The sequence below is a fragment of the Drosophila arizonae genome, chromosome X (assembly GCF_054131065.1).
Source record: "Drosophila arizonae isolate 15081-1271.41 chromosome X, UAZ_ARI_1.0, whole genome shotgun sequence".
Lineage (NCBI taxonomy): Eukaryota > Metazoa > Arthropoda > Insecta > Diptera > Drosophilidae > Drosophila > Drosophila arizonae.
The window spans coordinates 8,584,373-8,600,415 of record NC_142927.1 but is presented as its reverse complement, the minus strand read 5'-3'; the positions used below and the strand labels follow the sequence as shown (position 1 = coordinate 8,600,415).

Sequence of the window (16,043 nt, the reverse complement as noted above, 5' to 3'; positions counted from 1 at the left end):
TATATACATATATACAAATATCTGATTTAGTCATTGCTTTGTATGTGCCTATTATAATAACATTTTTGATGTATATTTCAAAGAAAAAAAAAAAAAAAAAAAAAATTGAGAAAGAAAAAACAAACATCAGTTACCAGTTTTTAATAACTCACACACACACAAACAATTTTTTTTATTATGTATGTATTGTAAATGTAATTGTAAACCTACAAAACTTTAAAGATATTACAATTTAAAAACTAAACTAAACTAAAAAAAATAAAACAAAAAACAAAAAATTACATACAACTAAGCTAAACTAAATCTTTAATTTTTTTCTGTTTATTGTTTAATGTATTTTTTTTTTTTTTTACATATATATATGTTTAACTTAACTGATTAGTAATATATATATATATTGTCATGTAATTGTACTTTCGTTTTTCCCAAAGTAGAGCAATTTTTAATTGTAAATGTATTTGTAACTAAATGTTATACATTTATATGTAAGAAAAACATAAAAAAAAGAAATAGCTACAAAATAAATGTATTTTTCCTTTAATCAAGTGTTTTCATAATCATTACATTAAGTTAGGATCCTAACCGTTTTTGTTATATGGTTAGTGCCTTAACAGAAAACCCGTTAAGTTAACATGGAAGTTAATTGAATTTGCTGTGGAGCTCACAGTGTTCTGCTAATTAACAGTAAAGTTGGTATTCAACAGGTGCACTCACTGGATCACTGCTTGCATTTAGTATTTTGCCGTTTTTGATCGTTCGTGGACATCGGTCACACTGCGCAGCAGTACACCAACAAAAAGTTAATACTCGTCAACGGTTTCGAACGGTACTACTCGCGTAGTCCTCTCTGCTAACGAATTTTGCAAAAATTGAGAAAGAATCTTCACGTTTTATTTTTTTTGGTTGTTGTTGCAGTTACTTTAATGAATTAAGCCAATGTAAATAAATATGAAATGTTTATACTAATATTGTATGCGCGTGCGTGTGTGTGATTTATTTAATAATTTTTAAATAACATAAAATTGCTTAAAATAAAATGAATATAAATGCAAAATGAGTAAAGTGTGTGAAATTTAAGCAATAATTTATTAGCGCCAAAAATGGCAAGAAAAAGAGCGCGCCGCAACAACAACAACAACAACAACAACAAATAGCCCGCAACACTGTTGCCCGCCGCTTGCAACGGTTAAATCTGAATCGATTTCAATCGTTGCCCAATGATCGTTCAATTAATATGCCTTCAATTTACTTGATTGCCTTTAACGAACGCTCAGGGATGATGATAACATTTACGATGCTGTTTATGTTTATGATTATGTTGATGAGGCATGTTGCATGTTGCAGGTTGCATGTTGCAAGCTTCCTGGCGACAAATGGCGATGCCGGCTAACAGGCGAATTGTCAATAAATTACGTAATGTCTCGATTCGAACCCTTTTTGCGTGTTGTTGTTGATGCTAGTGACCCTGAACTGTTACTGCTGCATGTGTGCGTGTGTGAGTGAGTGAGAAGGAGCATTGAAGCTTTGAAGCTCAGCTTCAATAATCAGCTGAGCTTGTGAACTACGTGATCCTCAAAGCATAAGTACCTGCATATTTTGTACACTGAGCAAAATTAGTGCTAGGCCAAGTTGTATTATAAGTTTGCAATAAAGAGATTTTTTTTTTAAATACCATTTAATGTAAATGAAATAGCCTAATATATGTCTCATTTATTTATTTGGCTAAAATATAATTTATTTTTTTTTGGCGTTCAGTGTATTCATTTTAAATTGTGTATTTTTGTATGGAGCCGGATGCAGTGTATCATAGCCGTTTGTTGGTTGCCTGTACTTGTTGTACATATTCATATACGTATGTATGTATGTATTTATGTACATGTATTTATTTATTTTTTTTTTTTTTTTGTGTATGCATTAACTTGCTTTGCTCGCTGTGTTTGCGTTTTGGCGCGCTTGAAAAGCGTGAAAGTCATTGTCCACACAGACACCCCTTGATTGACCCGCCGCCCCGTAAACCCGCCTCCGCCTCACACTCGAGCAGCACTTCAGTGGCTAACAACCGGTGCCGCTGCTGCGCTGCGCTGACACCTCGGCTTGTTGGTAGGCCAACCAGCCAACCAGCCAGATAGCCAGCCAGCCAGCCAGCCAGCCAGCCATCCAGTCAGCCGGCCGGCCGGGCCACTTGTCTGCCAGCAAGCACAGCAAACAAATGGATTGGTGTGCAAAACTCCTCGATCAAGATGCTATACAGCACTCACACACACACACACACACACAAAGTTGCTGCACACAAGCGCAAAAAAAAAACAGAAATCAGAGTTCTGTTTCTGTGAAGTAGCTTCTGCTGCTGTTGCTGTTGCTGCGATTGAACAACGTGTCCCACTACCAACTCCCTCGAAGCCCGACCCCGCCCGCCTCCTCCTCCTGCTCTCTAGCTGCATCTCTTTCTCGCTGTGGCACAGCACCCTCTGCAGCCGAACACGTCCCGCTGCGTCTGTCGCTGTGTTTTGGCCAGCCTGCTTGTCTCGCTGGACGCTGGCAGCGATGCTGACGTCGACGGCGACGGCGACGCAGACGTTGACAGCGGTACTTGAGCCCACTTGAAGACAGTCTTTGCTGTTGCTAGCTGTGTGCATGTGCGCATGTGCATGTATGTGTGTGTGTTAACCTCTATCTTCTTCGCACTGGCTGATCATTGGGCACATGGCCAAGATCATTCAAAATGTACATTAAGACTATATATGTATATATATAGGTACATAAATACGGGAATCGTCTGGAACATTATGGATCTTCACTTAACGGTTGAAGCCGAGTCTGCTGCTTAAAGCTCATGAGCAAGGCTTTCCCCTTTCGCAAATTTCGAACTTGAACTTGAAGTTGAACTTGGAGTTGAACTTGATGTTGAAGTTCAACACCTTTGAACTTTGTCCTCCTTTCTTCTCAGCTTATCATAAGCCTACTAAGTGGGCAATTCTTTGGCATCAATGCAGATATTACTCTTAAATTATACTGCTAAATATGATTTACTTTGTTTTTACCGATCCACTGATATAATTTAAACTGTTGTACTGTTATACTATTATGCTGTTATACATACGATTATACTTACGATTATATTCTAATATACAGCTTTACTGCTAAACTACTGAGTTATACTGTTATACTAGTACTGAGCTATTACTGTTATACTATTATATAGCTCTTCTGATATATTACTATTATGTTCTTCTGTTATACATTACGACTGTTATATTGGTATATTATTGTATTGTTATACGTTTATATTTTTATCGTTTTATAATATACAGTTTGAATGTTATACTTGTGTACTATCATACGGATATACAGCTTTTTATTATTATGGTATACTGTTATGCTATTTTACTGTTAAACAGTTAAATTGTAATAATTTTATACTATTTTGTTACATGTTTGTATATAGTTTTATTGCTACAGTCATACTGTTATACAGTTCAGCTTCTGCACAGCTATTATACTGATATACAGATCTGCTGCTATATAGCCATAGTCTTCTGCTGTTATACAGTTCAACTGTTATACTGCCCTACAAAAATATATGTATTTGTTATATTAAATACTGAGCTAAATCAATCGCCCAACTGGAATTAGGTAGATCATCATATGGTCGTATATACCCGATCTGTGGCTTTTCTGGCTGGCTGCCTGTTTCGCTGCCTATTGGCGAGTATTTGCTGAAGGTGTTTTTTCTCTCTTCTTCTGCTTCTGCTTCTGCATCTGCCTCTTCTTCTTCTTCTTCTTCTTCAAGTGTTGTTGCTGTGTTTCATTAAGCAAACACGACTGCAAGTGTTGGTCAGTTGTGTTGCGGCTGCTTCTTCTTTCGTGTTGTTGTTAGCATCGTTTTAATCGGTAGCCAAGTGAATTGAGCCTTGCCATGCCTCGCCTCGCCTCCTCTCGCCTCGCTTGGCCTCGAGCTGCGCCAGCCTTTTGGCCATTGTTCTCGCTTGCTTCATATTCAGTTAGCGTCTGTCGACTCCTTTTGGCAACAATTTCTGCTGCCTCTTCTTACACAACGTCAAGTGTGTGTGTGTGTGTGTGTGTGTGTGTGTGATTTCTTGTTTTTGTTGTCATTTATATTGTGTATAGATTGTTTATGATCGCCTCTGTTTGTGCCCCTCTTAACAAACTGCTCGAGTTCGAGTGCCCGGTTAGTCGCCCTTTTTTCCCTAAAGAGACATATATATGTATATCAGTATGTGTGTGCGTGCGTGTGAGTGTTTGTTTGTGTGTGCGTGCGATTTCCACAGCTCTTCCGTTTGCCGCTGACCAGGTCCAAAAACCCAAGCTGAACTTGTCTTGACATCCAGTCCGGCCGTCTCGCCGTCCCTCAGCCTCTCCGTCTCTTCGTCTCTTTGGTCTAGTCTGCTTCTTGTTCTCACTGACTGACTGACTTTTTTTTTTTATTTTCACATTTCATTGTCGCCTCTGTGCTGTTGTTGTTGCTTCTTTATTTTCTTGGTAATAAGGTGTGAGAAAGGCAATAATCGTAAAGAGCAAACAAATTGTTGCTGCTGCTGCTGCTGTCTTCGGTTTCACGCTAAAATGTTAATCGCTCCTTTTCTGCTGCCTGTTGTCTCTGCTGTCAAAGCAATTATGTATAGATCGGACAGCCATACATATACCCAAATATATGGGCATTTATTTGAAGTAAATTTATGTCTTCATATCATCGGGCTGCCTGCTTGGAGCGTGTTCCTTGAGCCATTCGCTGGCATTCAGCGTTTTTAGGATATGATTATGATTGTAATCATGATTGTGGGAATGAGTGGTTGGGATTGTAGAGCAATTGAATGAGTAGCGGCTCAATTGAATTTACTTTAAGCCTTGCCAATTGGCTTTTGCTTTGGTTTTTGTCATTCATCTTGAAAATCCGAATTTCTGATAAGGAAATATATGAAGAGTATCTAAATGTTATCTTAGGTACCTGCATGTCTGTATATATTAGATCTTAGGTATTAGAGATCTTCTTATATCACATCTTTGGTATATTAGATATATCCATATGGAGTCTATCTATGGCAAATCTAGATATACTAGTTCTTGTGTTCCAGATTCATTTATATTCGACCTACCTATCTATCAGGTCTATATCCAAATGAGACTTACCTATATCACATTTTATATATATTTGATCCCATATATCTGATATTAGGTACATCCAGGCTGTTTATGTTTAGGCCTGCCTATATCAGATCTATTATTTTAGTCATATTCTATCTTGATATGTATCTGAATTATCCATATCTGATCTGTCTATATCAAATCTGTCAGATATGAGGTGTATACCATCTACCTAAATTACATGCTAGACATCTGTGTTTATATAGAAACTGTGACTTAGCATACTTCGTGGATGAATCTCACTAAAATCTGAGCAATAAAAATAAATAGTAAATAGTATTAGCGATAATGATATTAACGATGTATATTAATGAGACTAGCTAAGATCTATTGCTGTCTTAAGCAGTTTTTAACCAAGTTAAATATATTTGATATAGCATAGTGAATTTTAGTTACTATTTTTCTAGATATCAGCTTAAAGTTGTTCGTAGATTTCACCTTGAACAGCTGGCTATATGTTTTGGAACTTCAATTTGTTTACATTCTAAATTTAGTTGTGATCAGATTGGCTACGTCCAGTGTATCGCAGCTCTAAACGACAATACGATCGCCGGCATGTGACTTGGCCATGCTTTGGGTCTGTGGGGTCACGTTTTATGTTTGTGCACTTGTAGCTAACGGCTAATCAGCAATCGCATCATATGTGTGTAGCGCTTATCATTGGGACATTAAGTTCCTACAGATAGAATTCTATTGAAAAAGTCGAGGCAAATGATGCCATCTATTTTTATAACTAAATCATGTCTCGCATATTGCGTTGTTTTTCTTGTTCTTTTTCTTTTTTTGTTATGGTTGTCTCTCAAATTCCAATTTGTATTTATTATAATTTTTTAAGAGTCACAGCACTTCCGCCACAAGCAATCAAAATCCATCTACAGCTTCCCAGGAAAATCGTGGGTGCAAAACGCATTCCGGACTAATTAACTCAGTCGGGCAAGAGATCACAGTCGAGGCAGCCGGGACGAGTTTAATTGAAGCATAAATGAAGCTTCGTTTTTTTTGTTTTTTTTTTTTGTTTTTATTGCTGTGTTGCAAAACGTTTTGCAACACAAAACCTAACCTCAAAGTCCTATAATCAATTAAAATTGATCAGGTTTCTATACCAAGTGCCTGACTGACGGGATTACCTAACTTGGCTTTGCCCTTTCACATAAACTGCACAAGCTCAATGATTGGCATTGGCATTTGAATGCTCGTGCATTTATGGTATAACCAGATGTCATTATCTTCAAGTAATTCCTCATAATCGCCATGTTTGATCTTATTAAGACACCTTAACGTGTTTTCTTGGCCCTCCGTTTCGTTCACACAGACAACACACATATCTATATACATACATATATATATGAATGTGTATCTTTGGCCAGGCAAGTGTTCCTGTCTGGCTCTCCGACTCTCTGTCTGCCTCTGTCTGCATTTTTATTTCTTTTTTTTTTTTTTTTGTTTCTCTTAATTTTTTTTTTTTTTTAATTTCTGCGTTGTCTGTCGCCTGGGTTCAGCCCCTCGTTAGCCCCTGGGCCAACTTTTTACACAGCGCGCCAAGTGCTAACAACTTTGTACCTGCTCTCTGCCTTCGATTCTTTGACTCTTCGACTCTCAGCCTCTCAGCCTCTTGGTAGCTCGTATCAGCAGCTCATTGGTCTCAGATGCAGTTTTCATTAACGCTCGAGCGTTTGCATTGGGTTTAATACCCCTTTTTTTTGGCATTGGTTGGGTATGCTGACGACTGGGTCTTAGCTCCAAGATTGTTTTTACTCATATATAAATTACATGTTTATTTTTTTGGTTTTTCTATTTTTGAGTAGAGTTTCATTCTGCTCTTTATGAACCGTACTTTTGAAATATTTCTAATCCTTGGCTATATCTGGCTAAGCTTTCTGAGGAATGTATTTAAATATCCAGCCGTTTTAGTTTTATATTAATTCTCAATAAATAAATATTGAAATATATTTCCATTTATTTAATTTATTTAAAGATATTTTATTTTATATTTTATATCATATATATATTTTATTTATAGTCGTTATCACACAAATATTCCCATTGGATTTGTGTCTTATAAGAAAAGTTCTTTGCTGTAACGGTAAAAATAGTTATCGAGGGCCAAAGTGAATATTGAAGTCAACTGTAGAGAGCTTAGATAAAGAGCAAACTTTATATCTGATATATATGTAGGTATGTATATAGAGAGATATATGTATATATAGATTCAGTTATTGGATTCTTTGCTATTCCAATTGGAAGATAGATCAATGAGACGCAGTTGGCATATGTATGTATGTGAAGTGATATCAAACTGATTGAAGCGCATGCTAACTATAATGATATATCAATAAGTGTGCAAAATACAAACACACACACACACACACACACACACACACGCACACACATGGATATCAGGTTATAAAGCGCGACTATTTGATGAATACTTAACACAATATTTGCGAATGCGGCACTTCGTTGCCTGCACTGGGGCGGGGGTAAATGGAAAGTAAACAAATGGAAATGGAAATGCAAATAATCAAATATCATTGATTGCATGCTAATGAAATTGATTTGCATGAGAATAGTCTGCAGCATTGCCTTTGGATTTTCCTATTAATATTTTCACAAATTGTTTGTTTTCCTTTCTTTTTCTGTTCGTTGCATTATTAGAAATATGCCAGAGCAGGGATTCAGTTGGTTGGTCAAGTGCGTCTATGTGGTGCTAATTGTGCAGACACTGCTGTGCATTGGCCAGCTGGAGTGTCGGCAGCATCACAATCGCAACAACAACAACAGGCGAGGTGATTCAGCTAGCTCGGAGGAGAATCACAGCAATGGAGATGTCGATGGCTTTGATAACTTGGCGGACAGTGACAGCAGCATCGGCGCTGGTCATGGCCATCGGCGTGGTCCGCGGAAGAAACATCAGGGCAATCACAATCGCCACAATCGCCTGGAGGAGCATGGCATATCGCTGTGGATCAACGAACAGCAGCTCAAGATGTTAAGCGGTGAGTTCGATCAATTTGCAGCACTGTTAACAGTTCGGTTCGGTTCCAAGAGTCGGTTAAAACTGGTTCGATAGGTTTGGAACAGTTGCACTTGAGCCTGTTCACTGAGTTTGCATTTTATGTTAGTTAACAGCAGCATAACTTAACCGATTCGCAACTTGACCGGTTATGGGTTAGAGCGCGAACCGCTTTCGTTTTAAATTGCGTGTAAATCTGAACCGTTGCACCGCTCAACTGACAATCCTTGCAGCCCTCTACTTTCCACAGGGCTACTCAGATCGCATCTACGCCATACACAATGGTCGAGTGACGAACGAAATGCGCGACACTACAGTCTATAGCTATCTGGTGATACCATCGGAGGTGAACTATGTGAACTTCACATGGAAATCGGGCAGACGCAAGTATTTCTACGATTTCGATCGACTACAAACGATGGACGCCAGCATACTGAAGGCACCGACGCTGTCGATCAGCAAACGGGGTCGCATACCGCAGGAGCAGAAAAGTAAGTGCAATCAGAGTCAATCCATTATGGCAGCTGGCGCACCAATGTGGCCCATTTGATATCTATCTAAGCTAGATTTTAGCATATTCCTGCCCTGTACCGGAAACAGCTCGGGCACGGCATCATTCAATGTGGGCCTGAAGATACAGACTCGCAAGAATGCCTCCCTATCGGGCACACCCATACGTCTTAACTTTAAAAAGGAATGCGCACATAGAGGTGTGTATGATATAGACGCTTCCAACCCTACTTCACTAACAACTTTGCAAGGTAGTGTATATGAAAAGTCAATTTAATGCTTTATATCAACTTTACAAACTACACGTAGAAATCGCTTAAGAACGAAAACTGTGTGAAAACATTTCTCTTCTTCCATTATTTGAACTGAAATTGAATATACATACATACGTTTTTATGTAGTATATACATACATATATAAAGCTAGTCTTAAGCGATTTCTACTGTAATCACATTTGATCACTCTGTCGCTAATGCCTTTCGGATTGATGTACATATGTAAACCCATTGCTTACGCCCACAACTGTTGAGCACAGCTTCCACTCTACTATAGATTCCTTATGTCTGCTTCTGCCCTGCCCCCCACTCCATATCGAATGTGAGGAATGATTTGGTGTGCGTGGGACTTCTGCTTGGCTCTGATGCATTGTCTTTGCTTTTTCCTTCTCTCTCTCTCTCTTTCTCTCTGTCTGTCACACATTATGTTATCTGCTGTGCACATATTCGTATATTCATATTCATAATTCGAACAACTCTTGCCAAGCTTAATTGCAATCCAATCCACTTCAATGCTTATGTACACACTTATCAAACACACACACACACACACACACACACACACGAGCCGAATCAAAAGCAATCTGAACTAAACTAAAAACAACTTAAGTTCCCGATCCAGAATGCAGTTTGAAGTGCGGCAAGAACGGATATTGCAACGAGCATCACATCTGCAAGTGCAACGTCGGCTATATGGGCCAATATTGTGAGACGGCCTTCTGCTTTCCGCAGTGCATGCACGGCGGCAATTGCACGGCTCCGTCGGTGTGCACCTGTCCGGAGGGCTATCAGGGCACACAGTGCGAGGGCGGTAAGTACTTTAACAGATTGTATCTTTAATGCTTAAGCTTCTATAACTAAACAAACACACGCACGCAACATTTCGATGCTAGAACTTAGATCTTTTTCGATATGGCTATGGCCGTCTTGCATCCAAATTTAATGACCTCGGTAATGGCCTTGTAGAAGGGCGCCTGTTCGGCGCCACAATCGATGCCCGTGTCGTGATGCTCCTGTTCCTCGTCACGGAACTTTGTGATTGTCGCCAGCAGTTCCTAAACGGAGAAAATTGATCAGTATGGAACTATTATTGGATTCCCTTTGTCTTGCGCTTCATTTACCTTATCCGGATTGGGTGATTCCATGATCTGACGCAGCTGATCATTGTAGTGCTCCACAATGACGGTCTCGACGGCCACAGTGCACGCCATGGCCGCCTTTTCGCCCAGCAGCGCTGTGCCGGCGCCCAGCGCAAATGCGGCCACATTCCAAATGGGCGCCATTATGGTGGGACGCACACGATGCTGCTGGATCAGCTGCTCGAACTGTTTGCGATGGCCCTTCTCCTGCTCCCACATATGCTCAATGGTCTTGCCCATGGGCCCGTTGCCCAATATGGCCATCTGACCGGCATAGATGCGATCGGCGCCCAGTTCGCCCGCATGATCCACACGGATTATCTCATCCGTCAGGGCGTTGGCGCGTGGCCGCAATGGTGGTGGTGGTGGTGGTGGCGTCTGTTGCTGCTGTTGCGTGCTGTTCGCTTGGCCACGTCTTGCCGGTGGCATGGCCATGCGAATCAATTGTAGACCCGTCCTGCGATACATCTTCTGTAGCCTGCAAGCAACAACAATCGATTAATAACTATCCCATTGCAGGTATTTGCAAGGAGAAGTGCTTGAATGGCGGCAAATGCATACAAAAGGACAAATGCCAATGCTCCAAGGGATACTACGGCCTGCACTGTGAATACTGTAAGTGCTTTTAACTAGGGTCAGCTAGATATAGGTTAAATATATCCCAAATCCCTTTAGCCAAGTGCGTAATACCCTGTAAAAACGGGGGTCGCTGCATTGGCAACAATCTATGCCGCTGTCCGAATGGCTTGCGCGGCGATCACTGCGAAATTGGCCGGAAACAGCGCTCCACCTGCAAGTGCAGCAAGGGCAGCTGCCGGGGCAACAAGGACTGCAAATGCCACACTGGATATCACTGTCGACGACGTAAGTGGCCGCCACGAGAGACGCATGCCTGTACGTCCAACTTCATTCCATTTGCATTTTTCAGGCTTTCCGAATCGTGCGCATTGAGCGTGGAGCTGGGCCCCAAGCGGCATAAAAATGTGACATGTAATATAACCACATAGCGATAGAAAGCAACAATTGGGCTCTACAGCATCAATATAAACAGCGACAACCACAACAATTATACTATTTAAAATGTAATGGACAAAATAAAATAATACTAATTGTGATACAAATTTTTTTGTAATTTAAAACTTTTAAATAAAAAAGAATAAGCGAAAATCTAATTAATTATAGGCGTATATTGTTGTTATGGCGTATTTAATTATGTATATTATCTTAGACCTCTCCATTTGGCTGAGCACGTACACCGAAAGCAAACAACCCACAATTTATTGTTAGCTGTTCGTTCTGAAGTGGCAATAGTTGTTTGTGTGTGCGTGCGTGTGTGTATTGTGGCCATAAATACAAGCCTTTCAATGACAATATGCACATGTGTTTTTATGCCGCAACGACTTACTTGTACCAGGTAACAGTGTTCAATCTAAATTTTATGCAACAGTCACCAGAATGTGTGTGTGTTTGCTATATATTGTTATTATAGCCGGCTGATTGACAGTCAGTGCTGTAAAACGTATATTGAAGTAGCAATCAAATTGCCTTTATTTGGAAAATTCATCGATAGGTTGATCGAAATAAAAGTCATCGCCAGGCATGGGCGTAGTTAAGGCTTGGCAGAGGGTCGTCAATATTTTTATAAACTTTTGTTATGTTTCGGAAAGCTAATGAAAATTAAATATTTCCACAAAAATAGTTCCCTTCTTTGTTATAAATTGTGAGCAAATGAGACAAAATGGAACCCCTTTGCTCATAGCTATGCATACGCCTATGTTTGCCTTATTAATCAAGCAAAAGTCAGCTGACGTTTTGTTTTAGCAGCAATAACAACGATGCCTCCCAGAAACAATCACGATCCGCTGTCCCCTGGCGATTCGGACAATACCAATGTTCCAGAGGCTGATCTCCAGGGTAATATGCTTATACATAGATAAAATATATATATAGATTTAGGCACTTAACATGTGGTATTGCGTCTTGCAGAGATGGAGGATGTCAATCAGAGCCTTGATGCTCTAAGTTGTGCCTTGGACGCTGTAGAGCAACGTACTGAAGACATTTTGTCGCAGCTACGCGAGCTCCTCGACTCGAATCGCGAAATACGTCGTCAGCTGGCGCAGGAAAATGACAGCGCTTCTGGTGAGCAGAGCGAGGATGATGAAATGGACAGTCAGCAGGGTGACGAAAATCCACCCAGCTCACATATCAATTAAGCCCACAATTTTGTTTCTTTGCTAGTGATAGCAATTCGTTTCCACAAAACATTTATTGGTTATAAACAAAAAATATATAGCATAACATAATTGTTAATTGAATCCCTATAAATTTATTTTTTTCGAGGTTTTTTGTTTTTCTTTGGCGGTTTGCCACTTTGTACAGGGCTCAAAATTTGATCTTTAATATTAACGTCCTTTAGGCGCTTAGCGTCCAGCTTGAGTCGCGCATTCTCAGCGCGCAGCTCCGCGAGTTCCGCTTGTAGAGCACTGGCAGCAGCTTCTGGCATTTCCGCATCAACATCAGATGACTCCTCTTCTGGCTCGCTCATCGCAACGTCCTCGTAGTCATCTGAAAGGCTGACGGAGTTTCCGGCACTGCCATCGTAGCTGTTGTCATAGTTTGGCTCGAGGAATTTTGGTGCCTTTGGATACTCCTCTGTGATGAGCAGCTCGATGCAATCATCGTCATCATCGGGACTAATCATACGCTTCAGATTGTCGGCAAATGATTTTTGTTCCTTGGGACCTGGATGAAATCGGGATGTGCTTATGAGGCGCAAATACAAATTCGTAATGGCGCCTGGCTGTGAAATGCTCTTCACCAGCTGCCGACTGACGACATCCCAGATGCACACCTGTTTGTCCTCGCCACCAGAGATCAGCTGTTGCGCATTCACAGACAGAGCCAAACAGGTGATGGCTGTGCCGGCCGTGTGGCCAACAAATGCCTGGCTCTCCTCCTCCTCCAGATGGTATTCCTGTAGATGACAGTTAAGAAAATAGTAGAAAACTGAAATGAAACAGCTTTCAATGTTATTGGTATTCACCTTCATGCGCGGCACTTTATCCATGTGGAAAACAAGCACCTGACCCTCACTGGTGCCCACATAGACGCTCGTCTCTAGTTTGTCAACGATCACGCTGTGCAGGGAGACGGGAAAGACGACGCTCAAGAGCATCGTGCCGTCACTCAGATCATAAATCTTGCAGCAACGGTCCATGGAGACGGTGTACATGAAGGCGCGAATGCCACCAAGCCCAATGTGCACATCAGTGACCGCTAGCCCATGGTCATTGAAATTGTAAAGTGGAGCGTTCTCCTCGCTGTCGCCGCCTCCGAAGGGAGCAACCGCACGTGTTAAACTCCACACAAGCACGGCACCATCCTTGCCGCCGGTGACAAAATGCTCGCCGTTGTCCGTAAAGCGAATGCAATTGATGGGCTGATAATGCTTGGATAGCGTGTTGAGAAGTCGCCCAGAATTTAGATGCCACACGTAGATGGTCTCCTGTATGGCAGCGACCAGATAGGCACTGTCTGGCGTCAAGGCCAAGGCATTTACCTTGCCGGGCACCACGTAACGTATGCTGGTCATTTGTTCCTGCCCATTGATCGGCCACACATGCAACAAAGGTTTCGTGCTGTTGGCTGCTATCACAAAGTGATCCTCGAGCATTTGGAGGCTGTGCGGCTGCATCGTGCCGCCGCCTTTGTAACGCATCAGATCGGTTCCTGTGCGCAGGTCTTGTACGCAGCAGGATGCTCGCTCATTATTAAGTGTGCTGATAAATAAAGCTTCGCCAATGTCTCCCATTATTAAAGACGAAGAGTCCACGTGCCTACAGGTGAGCGATGTAAACAAAACGTTCAAATCCAATCTATTAAATTGCGCTTAAAAATACCGAAAACTTGTGGCTGCCTTAAAAATACCAAACATCGATAGGTCAGCGAACAGTCGATATTTACTGAAGAAAAATAGAAAGAATACCATCACAAACGACATTAACGTGCGTGTTATTAAAAAACTAAGGAATAGAAGCTTTTCAAATGGTTCCCCAGCTGATGTCAACATAATTGCAGCAATATGAGCTACTTTTTGGATTTGGTGGCCATAAGCAGTGCACTCAAAGTGTTACTGTTTCCCGCCTAGTGAGTATAACTTTAAAGTGGCGTTTGCCGGCCGGCAAAAATTGATGTTTTCAGTTCAATTTCAATTTCCTTTGCAGCTATTCGACGGATTTTGAAGTGCATCGCAATTGGTTGGCCATAACACACAGTTTACCAATCAACCGATGGTATTTGGATGCAACAAGTGAATGGACACTGGACTATCCGCCCTTTTTCGCCTACTTCGAGTGGCTGCTCTCACAAGTGGCCAAATATGTTGATCCCAAAATGCTTATTGTACAGAACCTAAACTATGCCTCCGAGGCGACGGTGTATTTCCAGCGCGGCTCTATAATTGTAATGGATTTGATCTATATGCTAGGCGTTCACAGTATCCTCGCCGCCCTTGGAGTAGTACAATCCACACAGAAGCACATTGCTGGCTCCATGCTGCTCCTCCTGAATGTGGGTCTCATTTTTGTAGATCATATTCACTTTCAATACAATGGATTCCTATTTGGCATACTGTTCCTAAGCATAAGTGCCATGATTAAGAAACGCTACTTGTGGAGCGCATTTGCATTCGCCGTCCTGTTGAATTTCAAGCACATATTCCTTTACGTGGCGCCCGCCTTTGCTGTCTATCTGCTGAAGTTCTACTGCCTGGGCGAAGGAGAGTTTGTACAGAATACGATTAAGCTGCTCGCTGCGGGACTTACACCATTCGTACTGTCCTTTGGTCCCTTCTGGCAGCAGTTGCCGCAGCTGATGTCGCGCCTGTTCCCCTTCAAGCGCGGCCTCACACACGCCTACTGGGCGCCCAACATTTGGGCACTCTACAATGCCGCCGATAAGGTGGCTGTCAGCGTCTTGGGGAGAAGTCGCGATCCCGATGTGCCCTCCACGACCTCTGGGCTGGTGCAGGAGGTGCAGCACATAGTGCTGCCCACAATCACGCCGTCCATTACGTTCGCACTCACTGTACTCTCTATGCTGCCCATACTGCTGAAGCTCTTCCTCACGCCCACCAGAGAGTAAGCAATCCAACTGTTTCACTGTTGCATCATCTAACCACGACTCACAATTGCCAGGCAAGCCAAACTAGTGTTCATGCGCGCCATTGTCCTCTGCGCCTGCTCCTCCTTCATGTTCGGCTGGCACGTCCACGAGAAGGCCATACTCATGTGCCTGTTGCCCATGTGGTGAGTAGTGAAAGTCTCTGAATTTGGCTAGACTGTCAATTAATTCGTTGTCCAATCTACAGCCTGCTTGCCGTGATTGATCATCGAGATGCCAAGTTTGCGTACATCTTGGCCATCACGGGCTACTTTTCGCTGTTCCCGCTGCTCTTCGATGTGGATTTGCTGGTGCCGCGCTACTCGCTCTTCATGGCCTACGTGGCCATGATGTATGGCCAGCTGGAGCGTGTGTATAAGACCAAGCCGAGCATCCATATACTTGAGTGGATCTACTTCTACGGCTTCATAGCCATTCCAATCTACGAGCATATAATCAGTCGGCTATTGGGTCTGCACTTGTCGCTTCCGTTCATGCCGCTGCTGCTCACCTCCGTCTACTGTGCGCTGGGCGTGACCTATTTCTATGTGCGCTACTATCTCTACGCCATGGACTTCCAGTGGCCGCCGAGCTTTGGCAAGCGTCGCCGCGTCACCCAAATCAAGTCCTCAGTCTCAAAGCGAAAACGAAAAGTCCAATAAAAAATGTGTACAAATGTGTGTATACGAATATGCATGCCAGCCCAAGAGCAATTGCGTTCCCTTGCCGGTTTTGTGTATTTCTAGGGTGTCCTAGGGTTCAAGGCGCCTGGCGCAACAG

General features: G+C 42.0%; 5 protein-coding genes across 11 annotated transcripts; 3 read left to right on the top strand and 2 right to left on the bottom strand.

Annotated features, from left to right (window-relative positions):
• The first annotated feature begins 751 nt into the window (after positions 1 to 751).
• On the top strand, positions 752 to 11,276 carry shf (WNT inhibitory factor 1). Of its 5 annotated transcripts, none has more exons than XM_089474552.1 (8): positions 752 to 826; positions 7,819 to 8,159; positions 8,410 to 8,667; positions 8,743 to 8,937; positions 9,572 to 9,772; positions 10,620 to 10,715; positions 10,776 to 10,964; positions 11,029 to 11,276. In XM_089474552.1, exons 2-8 carry the CDS (start codon positions 7,823 to 7,825, stop codon positions 11,049 to 11,051), a joined length of 1,299 nt encoding a protein of 432 aa, XP_089330678.1. In that variant the 5' UTR covers positions 752 to 826; positions 7,819 to 7,822; the 3' UTR covers positions 11,052 to 11,276. The 5 variants fall into 5 exon arrangements, with proteins under 5 accessions (XP_089330678.1, XP_017870079.1, XP_017870078.1 ...); XM_018014590.2 differs by having other exon boundaries at positions 760 to 938; positions 8,743 to 8,886; positions 9,584 to 9,772; XM_018014589.2 differs by having other exon boundaries at positions 760 to 938; positions 8,743 to 8,886.
• Positions 9,778 to 11,665, bottom strand: Coq7 (ubiquinone biosynthesis protein COQ7, mitochondrial). 3 transcript variants are annotated; one of them, XM_018014607.2, is made up of 3 exons: positions 11,506 to 11,665; positions 10,083 to 10,578; positions 9,778 to 10,016 (listed from the first exon to the last, which is right to left on the bottom strand). In XM_018014607.2, the coding sequence occupies exons 2-3, from the start codon at positions 10,566 to 10,568 to the stop codon at positions 9,858 to 9,860; spliced, it is 645 nt and encodes a 214-aa protein (XP_017870096.1). In that variant the 5' UTR covers positions 10,569 to 10,578; positions 11,506 to 11,665; the 3' UTR covers positions 9,778 to 9,857. The 3 variants fall into 3 exon arrangements, with proteins under 3 accessions (XP_017870096.1, XP_089330687.1, XP_089330686.1); XM_089474561.1 differs by lacking the exon at positions 11,506 to 11,665 and adding an exon at positions 11,355 to 11,497; XM_089474560.1 differs by lacking the exon at positions 11,506 to 11,665 and adding an exon at positions 11,331 to 11,486.
• A 207-nt stretch (positions 11,666 to 11,872) lies between these two features.
• LOC108618550 (UPF0184 protein CG14818) lies at positions 11,873 to 12,442 on the top strand. Its single transcript, XM_018014611.2, has 2 exons — positions 11,873 to 12,014; positions 12,087 to 12,442. The coding sequence occupies exons 1-2, from the start codon at positions 11,936 to 11,938 to the stop codon at positions 12,314 to 12,316; spliced, it is 309 nt and encodes a 102-aa protein (XP_017870100.1). The 5' UTR covers positions 11,873 to 11,935; the 3' UTR covers positions 12,317 to 12,442.
• LOC108618095 (WD repeat-containing protein 18) lies at positions 12,407 to 14,004 on the bottom strand. Its single transcript, XM_018014000.2, has 2 exons — positions 13,147 to 14,004; positions 12,407 to 13,077 (listed from the first exon to the last, which is right to left on the bottom strand). The coding sequence occupies exons 1-2, from the start codon at positions 13,912 to 13,914 to the stop codon at positions 12,430 to 12,432; spliced, it is 1,416 nt and encodes a 471-aa protein (XP_017869489.2). The 5' UTR covers positions 13,915 to 14,004; the 3' UTR covers positions 12,407 to 12,429.
• Positions 14,005 to 14,062: 58 nt separating this feature from the next.
• On the top strand, positions 14,063 to 15,970 carry xit (ALG6/ALG8 family glucosyltransferase xit). Its single transcript, XM_018014586.2, has 4 exons — positions 14,063 to 14,249; positions 14,327 to 15,241; positions 15,299 to 15,409; positions 15,472 to 15,970. The coding sequence occupies exons 1-4, from the start codon at positions 14,185 to 14,187 to the stop codon at positions 15,923 to 15,925; spliced, it is 1,545 nt and encodes a 514-aa protein (XP_017870075.1). The 5' UTR covers positions 14,063 to 14,184; the 3' UTR covers positions 15,926 to 15,970.
• The last annotated feature ends 73 nt before the right edge of the window (positions 15,971 to 16,043 follow it).

Coding starts and splice junctions, on each gene's coding strand:
- LOC108618550 (XM_018014611.2), top strand. CDS start 11,936: ATGCCTCCCAGAAACAATCACGATCCGCTGTCCCCTGGCGATTCGGAC. Junction 12,015..12,086: donor TCCAGAGGCTGATCTCCAGG/GTAATATGCTTA, acceptor TGCGTCTTGCAG/AGATGGAGGATGTCAATCAG.
- Coq7 (XM_089474560.1), bottom strand. Junction 10,017..10,082: donor AATCACCCAATCCGGATAAG/GTAAATGAAGCG, acceptor TTCTCCGTTTAG/GAACTGCTGGCGACAATCAC.
- xit (XM_018014586.2), top strand. CDS start 14,185: ATGAGCTACTTTTTGGATTTGGTGGCCATAAGCAGTGCACTCAAAGTG. Junction 14,250..14,326: donor GTGTTACTGTTTCCCGCCTA/GTGAGTATAACT, acceptor TTTCCTTTGCAG/CTATTCGACGGATTTTGAAG. Junction 15,242..15,298: donor TTCCTCACGCCCACCAGAGA/GTAAGCAATCCA, acceptor CACAATTGCCAG/GCAAGCCAAACTAGTGTTCA.
- shf (XM_089474552.1), top strand. CDS start 7,823: ATGCCAGAGCAGGGATTCAGTTGGTTGGTCAAGTGCGTCTATGTGGTG. Junction 8,938..9,571: donor TTCACTAACAACTTTGCAAG/GTAGTGTATATG, acceptor AAACAACTTAAG/TTCCCGATCCAGAATGCAGT. Junction 10,716..10,775: donor CGGCCTGCACTGTGAATACT/GTAAGTGCTTTT, acceptor AAATCCCTTTAG/CCAAGTGCGTAATACCCTGT.
- LOC108618095 (XM_018014000.2), bottom strand. CDS start 13,914: ATGGGAGACATTGGCGAAGCTTTATTTATCAGCACACTTAATAATGAG. Junction 13,078..13,146: donor ATAAAGTGCCGCGCATGAAG/GTGAATACCAAT, acceptor TGTCATCTACAG/GAATACCATCTGGAGGAGGA.